General features: G+C 52.0%; 1 protein-coding gene across 4 annotated transcripts in view; it reads left to right on the top strand.

The window, feature by feature from the left end:
• Positions 1-1049: 1049 nt before the first annotated feature.
• The window catches only part of socs7 (suppressor of cytokine signaling 7), an 11370-nt gene continuing 4187 nt past the window's right edge, over positions 1050-8232 (top strand). The window contains exons 1-6 of one of the 4 annotated variants that reach the window (XM_029160138.3): positions 1050-3088; positions 3580-3659; positions 5553-5657; positions 7598-7732; positions 7899-8041; positions 8121-8232. The exon at positions 8121-8232 is cut by the window's right edge and continues 57 nt beyond it. In XM_029160138.3, the coding sequence (XP_029015971.1) occupies positions 1524-3088; positions 3580-3659; positions 5553-5657; positions 7598-7732; positions 7899-8041; positions 8121-8232 (2140 nt within the window). In that variant the 5' untranslated portion in view covers positions 1050-1523. The remainder of the gene's footprint in view (positions 3089-3579; positions 3660-5552; positions 5658-7597; positions 7733-7898; positions 8042-8120) is intronic. The other 3 variants (XM_055510506.1, XM_029160148.3, XM_041071732.2) reach the window with 3 other exon arrangements.

Consider the following 8232-nt stretch of genomic DNA (forward strand, 5'->3'; position numbering starts at 1 on the left):
TAAAACATGAGTGACAGCAGTAAAATTGTTACTGTACATCCAATGTCTGTAAGAACTTGAAAATTAAACTACGTTAAATGCCTGAGTGACTCTTGGACAGGTTGTATCTAATAAACAAACCCACAAAGCTGATGAAGAGATTTTTGATCTCATGTCTGATTTCATGTGTGGGTTTATATTTGACATATCACCTCCTACCTTTAGTTCAAGGAGGTGACCTGGAGGAGGATCTGTCATGTGTCTGTGTCTAGAACTAATGGCTGCTCATCAGGCTACAGTCTCATATTTGACCTGTGCTGCTGTTTTCAGCCTGGGGCTTCTTGTTACTGTCACAAAGATTAACAACATAAAACAACCAGAGTTTTCTTCACCATCAAAGTTAAACTTACAAAAACCACAAGGAGCTGTGTGGATTCCAGCTGTGAGGCCACGAGTAGAACAAAGGGAGTTAACAAACGTGGAGGAAGCGTCTACAGCCAAGAAGAAAGCAGCCAAGTTAAGATGAATGACACAATGTAAATCAGCTGTTCCTCTGTTTTACAGGAAGCAGAGATGCTCGTTGTCAGCGATGTGTTGACCTGGTCAGCATGAAATAAACAGGACCATGTGTGATTAACAAGAACAACAAGGGCCCAGTCACCAGGCAGCGGTGAACGCCATCAGAACCACCTGAGTGCCAGGATGAGTGACAACAGCCTGGCGTCAGAATCAGGACCAGCACGAGGGAGCCTCTGTTCAGAACCTAAAGCAGGAAAACAAAGTGCCGACAAACGGAGGAAGCAGGAAGATGTGAAGCGGGAAGTGAGCAGTGATGCTGCGGAGGAGCAGACGCTCAAACCGGCGAATCATCGCACGGTTTAGCGCCACAAGCTCCAGTGACCCCGTATTCATTACACAGCTGCATCACGTGTCTACAGGTCGCTTCATTTTCATGTTTCAAGCAAATGTCCCTAATAAGACTTGTTTACTTTCCTCTAAATGGCATCTGAATGCAGGACCTGTTATTTTTCAGCACACGCTGCTGATTTATGTGACTGATGTGAAACCGTGGGACGCGTTTTATTTTTTCTGCTCTCACATCCCAGCAGCCGTTTCCACGAGTCCGGGCAGCGACGCTGGTGCCACCGCTGATTGACCGCTCTCATCATTGCCGTTCATAAAGCGGTATTATGGGCTGAGCGGAGGAGGCGCGGGTGGGGCCTGGCTGAGAGCACGCGCACACCATGGTCACTGACCGGAGACTCCGCTGGCTTCATTCTGCTCACATCGGACCGCATGTCTGACCCAGGCGTCCGCCCGGAGCGAGCTGCGCTCATTCCCCCGATGTTTGACAGATGGATGCGGTGCCGTCGTCGGTCGGAGGATGAAAAACGCGCCTGATATGTTTTTTGGCGTTTTTGCTCATAGCCTGTTTATGGGAGGCGGCAGCGGCTCGGCCCTTTCTTTATTGCAGGGATGAGATCTCCGCTCTAAGCTATGTGAATCGCCTGATAATTCTCGTTTCGCGATCCTGAGGAATAATTATGAACAACGCGCAGGATATGTCGCCTGACTTCGTGTTGATGCGCCTGGTTTCCGCGGCCGAGGACGACCGCCTGGACGCAGAAAACGGGAATCTGCCGCCGGCAGGAGTGGTGGCAGGGCTGGGGAAGGAGGTCCTGGCTCACAGCGGCGTCAAAGCGGGCTTGGATATAAGCCGAGATCCGGCGGCGGGCCTCGAGCATCCCAGCAGCCGCGCGAACAAAGCGCAGGCGAGCGGCGGCGGCGGCGGCGGCGGCGGCACGGCGGCACCTGACGCCGCGGTGCCGGAGAGCCGAGCCCCGCTGCCCGCTGCTGCGCCTCCGCAGAGCCCCATGGAGGCCCGTGGCTTCGACTTCGCTCCCAGCGCCGGCCTGCGGCCTCAGCTGCTGGTGTTCTCCAATATGATGCGGAACGGGGAAGGCATTTTAGAACTCGACCGCCGGAACCAGCCCAGAGATGCTCTGGGTTTGGACCCGAGCCCGGGGTCTGGCTGCTCCGGCCCGACTATCAATAACAACACCCTGAGTCCGGGAAACGTCCAGCAGCCGAACCTGCTGGACGGGACGTGGGGAGCGCATCCGCAAGTGTCGATAGCCGCGGAGATGCGGGGCTCTGCGGAGCTGTGCGGGCGGCATCGGCTCATCGCCACCCCGCCCGAGTGGCCCTTGTTGTCGCAGAGGTCCGACGCTCTCACCGTGCTCGACTCTGAGTGGGGATGCGCCACCAGGGACCGGGAAGGAGCCGTGTTTGAACTGGCCCGGCGGTTCGGAGAGCTGGGGGTCAGCTCGGTTCCTAAGATCCTGTTTAAAGCCGGGGAGCTCCCGCAGTGCTCGTGTCAGGGCGCTCACGGACGGGTCGCAGGCGGGGTAGAGCCCGCAGACGACCCAACGGAAACCAGCGACGCTCTGTTGGTGCTGGAGGGTCTGGGGAGCGGGGACGTGCCCGGCCTGGGCATGGACCAGTGCCCGGAGGACGAGACGGGCGACGAGATAGGACGTCGCGAGTTTTTGCTAAACAGGAAAAGGGAAATTGTTCAGAAAATGTCCGGGACTTTCTCCATCAGCAGTTTCCAGGAGGAGCTGAGCAGGCGGGTGGAGGGGATGGCCCCGGCACCGGCACCGGCCCCGGCGGCCGCGCAGCCTGGCGCGCAGGTGTGCAGCCTCCACGCGGCCCTTTCCAGCCGGCTGGCACAGGTCAGCTCCGGGGATGCGGGGGTCGTCGCCCACGTGTCCGCGATGTCGCCGTCATCCACGCCGGTGCAAAGCTCGCCGTGGGCCACGAGCCCGAGCTCCAGCCGCGCGTCGACACCCAGGAGGAGACCCGACCGGTGCGCAAGTGCGCCTCGGACTCCGACGGGCCGCGCTGCGGGCGGAGAGAGGACGCTCAAAGTTCCAGGGAAGTCGAAAAAGGGCTCGTTGAAGATCCGTCTGAGTAAACTGTTCCGGACTAAAAGCTGCAGCGGCTCCAACCACCTCCTGGACAAGAGGCCCTCCGTGACCTACTCGGTGTCTTCTGCCGGGAGTCTGGTGGACATGAGCGCGTCCGGTGCCGAGCACGACGCAGACGGGTGAGTGGACGCAGGGAAACTGTGCGAAAACGTACATGTTTATGCCTTAGTGTCTTCCCTCACATTTAGCTTCCAATAAAGAAACTGAGATGTTTAAGGACAAACCTGCCCAGATAAAAACATTTGGTTCCAGATGTGTTGATTCTTTGCCAGGTTTCAACCATTTCACCACCATTAATTCTGAAGCATGGCAGCCATTGTTTTCTAAAGGCTCTAATGAACCGTCCACTCGGCAGCTCGTCGGCCTCCTCTCAGACTTCAGACCTTTGTCCCCTTCTCTCCTCCTCTGCCTATAATAATATCATTATTTACAGCAGCGCTCTGAATGAAAGCTACGATTAAAAAAACATATCTTCAGAAGTCTGAACTGAGCTAAGAGCTGCAGCCGTACCTGTGCTGGTCCCACCTCCTGCTAACGCTCTTCTTCTTCTTTTCCTTCTTCTCCTTCTTCTTCTTCTTCTTCTTCTTCTGCTTCGCTGTCTGTCCCGCAGCCACAACCAGCCCAGACTGACCAGGGCCCACAGTGCCTTCTCCCCCGCCTCCCTCTCTGCCTCCCTCTCTGCCTTCGCTGGTAAGAGTGGCTTTGCTGCTTCAAGACTCACGCTTATTTATAGTATTACACTTTATTATTACATACTTACACTTTATTTAATTTATTCAAACACAAAACCAAAATATATTCTGTTTATTGGAGCTGCACAGCTGAGATGCAGGATAAAACCCTTCCAGCCTCATAAACACTAAAGCAGGAGCAGCACCATGACCTCACAGGCATCTTACTGTCAGTGCTGTGGCCGCATCCTGGACCTATTGTGAAGCACCCGCTTCGCATGTTATCAGCCATTACGAATGGGCTGATCAGAACTTATCAGCGCATTCGAATGGGCCAGTAGGTGCCTGCTCTGCCTCCTCGCTAACAGCTAACAGCTAACAGCTAGCTAAGTTGCTATGTTAAGCAGCTTTAGAGGTTATTGTGGTTAGGGTTAGGGCTGGATAACGGGTGGGGGTTCAGGTTACAGTTAGCTAACACAACACCGCTAGCTACTTGCTAAGTTATGCTCGCTAATAAATCAAAATCAAAAACTTCGATCCTCCCGTCGGAACAACAACCGCTCAACAGCGCCCCCACTGACTCTGCTGGTTAAATCATCCGAGCCGTGATCAACCTTACGGATCATTGACAACGATCTACCGCGCCTATTCACCGCTGCCAGCAGGTAGATGGCCACCTACCGGCTCATACGTATGGGCTGATAACCACTGATAATGACCTGGCGTGATTGAATGGCGTGATAACGTCCGAAGCCGCTCTGTGAAGTCATGACCCCACTCTGCTGCGTTGGTACCGTTGGGATCGTTCTGTGGGCTTTTGTAGCACAGCACCATCCTCGCTGCAGAACGTTTTGATGGAGCTCACACCTTTGCCCAGACTGAAGCTAAAGCCACATGCTGGGGGGAGGCCATTCTGTGGTTCAGATGGACCAAACCCAGTTTAAACGTCCTTATCACAACACCTGTAACAAGCATGACGTTTGTTCAATCCATTATTATAGAGATACTTCATCTGCCGTTCTCCATCTTTTCCTCCCACTCTGCATCAAACTAAAACTGTTCCTTCAAAGCTTGAAACAATGAAACAGACCAGATTCCAGCTGTAAAGTGCCTCTCGCTGCAACCTTTAGCTGCTGCCACCAGTCAGACTCTACTGGTGCACCAGTTAAGATAAGACAGGATTTAGCACAAAGGCCTGTGGGTAGAGGACGATGGAAGAAGGTCTGCAGCTCAGCTGTTAAACCCATGGTTAGCTGACTTAAAGAATCACCTCCATATGTGCAGACGCAGGAGAAGGAGCGGGAGAAGGAGCAGGAGAAGGAGAAGGAGAAGGAGCAGGAGAAGGAGCAGGAGCAGTAGCAGGAGCAGGAGAAGGAGAAGGAGCAGGAGAAAGAGCAAGAGAAGGAGAAGGAGAAAGAGCAGGAGCAGGAGCAGGAGAAGGAGCAGGAGCAGGAGAAGGAGAAAGATCAGGAGAAGGAGCAGGAGAAGGAGAAGGAGAAAGAGCAGGAGCAGGAGCAGTAGCAGGAGCAGGAGAAGGAGAAGGAGCAGGAGAAAGAGCAAGAGAAGGAGAAGGAGAAGGAGAAGGAGAAAGAGCAGGAGCAGGAGCAGGAGCAGGAGAAGGAGCAGGAGCAGGAGCAGGAGAAGGAGAAAGATCAGGAGAAGGAGCAGGAGCAAGAGAAGGAGAAAGAGCAAGAGAAAGAGAGGGAGAAGGAGAAGGAGCAGGAGCGGTAGCGGTAGCGGGAGCAGGAGCAGGCGCAGGCTCTGGTGCCCACATCACTCACAGCTTAACTTAAGTTAACAGCGCCTCCTCCTCGCAGGAGTCTGAACCTGCACCAGGTCAGCGCGGCTGCTTCGCATCAGCAGCTCTAGAGGCGCCAGTCACAAACCTCTCACTTCCTCCCTGCTGCTGTAGGTGAGACCGTGTCTCTGGTGGACGTGGACATTTCCCGGCGGGGGGCCACCACGCCGCACCCTCCCACGCCCCCCCCTCCTCCACGCCGTAGTCTCAGCCTGTTGGGTACGTTTCCTCCCGTCATCTCAGTCGGTTTCTTCTAAACGGCCAGTGAAACTGAACGTCTCAGGCCTGAGCTGACGCAGAGCTTTTGTGACTAAAGTCACTGGAAAGGAGTCACACCTGTGTTTTTTCTTTTTGTCCATCTCTGGAAATGCAGACGCTCACCAGGTTATGTAATAGATCATAATCTGATCGTAGCAGCGATGAAAGGTCATTGGTTTAATGGATACACGGATGCTACAGTATGACTCAATCCATGCTAAGATCTAAATCTGTTTACTTCTCTTTGATTTGTCTTCTCTTGTTTTTAGTGAGAGACAAAAACCTGTTCTATTAAAAAACAGTATTTACAGTTTTAATTCTATTTAATTATAAATACTGACTAACAACATTCAAACTACCTGATAGACTCTACAAACTGAGAGCAAAATGGGAACAAGACAAGCCAAAAAGATCACAACAAAACACATAACGAGACAAGAATCCGTCTGGGCCCTGGGATTTAGGATATTATTCCATGGAACAACAGGATATTATTACGTTTTATCTTCTAAATGATTTGTTGGTCATCGCGCAAAGCATGAAAAAGTGTCTGGATTAAAACAGATCTTCTTATTAATGCTCCCTCTCAATGTGGAGCAAGGATGAGTTAAAAGCCTTTTTCTTCGTTAAGATGCCGACCGGGTCAATAATGCAAACACAATGAAATAATTATCACAGTGACCTCCAGACATTACCATCATGAAAGAGGGAGAAAACAGGGATGAAGTTGAACTTCAGCAACTTCAACGATAATTATCAGAGAAATTCTTTATGTAGTTCCTCATTTAGAATGTGATTTTTCTGACATTTAAAAATCCACTATGTTTCTGTTTGCTGGACTGAGACTTTTATGTCCAGAAACCTACCTTCCTTCCTTCCTTCCTTCCTTCCTTCCTTCCTTCCTTCCTTCCTTCCTTCCTGTCACATTTTCCTTTTCCTCTCTTTTCTTCTTCCTTCATTCATTCTTTCTTTCATTCGTTCGTTCGTTCGTTCCTTCGTTCGTTCGTTCGTTCCTTCCTTCCTTCCTTCCTTCCTTCCTTCCTTCCTTCCTTCCTTCCTTCACGCCACGTCCTTTTTCCTACTTTCTCGTTCGTTCGTTCGTTCGTTCGTTCGTTCGTTCGTTCGTTTGTTCCTTCCTTCCTTCCTTCCTTCCTTCCTTCCTTCCTTCCTTCCTTCCTTCCTTTTCCTCCCTTTTCCTACTTTCTCTTTCCTTCCTTCCTTCCTTCCTTCCTTCCTTCCTTCCTTCCTTCCTTCCTTCCTTCCTTCCTTCCTTCCTTCCTTCACGCCACGTCCTTTTTCCTACTTTCTCGTTCGTTCGTTCGTTCGTTCGTTTGTTCCTTCCTTCCTTCCTTCCTTCCTTCCTTCCTTCCTTCCTTCCTTCCTTCCTTCCTTCCTTCCTTCACGCCACGTCCTTTTTCCTACTTTCTCGTTCGTTGGTTGGTTTGTTGGTTGGTTGGTTCGTTCCTTCGTTCGTTCGTTCGTTCGTTCGTTCGTTCGTTCCTTCGTTCCTTCCTTCCTTCCTTCCTTCCTTCCTTCCTTCCTTCCTTCCTTACTTCCTTCCTTCCTTCCTTCACCCACGTCCTTTTTCCTACTTTCTCGTTCGTTCACCCGTACGTCCTTCCTTCCTTCCTTCCTTCCTTCCTTCCTTCCTTCCTTCCTTCCTTCCTTCCTTCCTTCCTTCCTTCCTTCCTTCCTTCCTTCCTTCCTTCCTTCCTTCCTTCACGCCATGTCACATTTTCCTTTTCCTACTTTCTCTTTCCTTCCTTTGTTCGTGCCTGCGTTCCTTCATTCCTGTGTTCGTTCCTTTGTTTGTTTCTTCGTTCCTTCATTCCTGTGTTCGTTCCTTTGTTTGTTTCTTCGTTCCTTCATTGCACCCTTATTTCCTGCCTTCCTTCCTCTAGATGACATAGCCGGGCCTCAGCCTGGACCTTTCCTAGTGAGCGTCATGGGCGCCTCCCTGCAGTCCCTCCCCCTGCCTCTCCCTCCTCCTCCTCCTCCCTCACACGCCACCATCCAGCACAGTCTCAGCCTCAATGGTAAGACGTATGGGGAGTCAGTGAATCAGTGAATCAGCGGCTGGTCTTGTTTTGTGCAAGTGGAGGAAGTACAAATGTTCCTTTCACATCGCTTCAGTGGCCTAAATAAAAGTGAAACATATATTTTGTTGTTACCGAGTAAATGAAAATGTCCCTTTTGATCCAGACGCCTTCCTCCGGACCCTTCCCCATTCCAACGCGCCGCCTGCCAGCGCTCCGGCGCCCGGCAGGCCGCCGCCCTCCGTGCTGTGCGCCCTGCGGCGGTCTGAGGCCAGCAACTTCACGGCCAGTCTGCGGGAGCTGGAGAAGGTAAGACTGTGAAAGTTCTGCTACCAGGTTCTGTGTGGAACAGAAGACCGCTGTCACTGTTCCTGGTCTCCACCTGCAGTGTGGCTGGTACTGGGGTCCAATGAACTGGGAGGACGCGGAGATGAAGCTGAAGGGGAAACCAGACGGGTCCTTCCTGGTTCGGGACAGTTCAGATCCTCGGTACATCCTGA

Source organism: Betta splendens, chromosome 1 (genome assembly GCF_900634795.4).
Source record: "Betta splendens chromosome 1, fBetSpl5.4, whole genome shotgun sequence".
In the NCBI taxonomy this organism is placed as follows: Eukaryota; Metazoa; Chordata; class Actinopteri; order Anabantiformes; family Osphronemidae; genus Betta; species Betta splendens.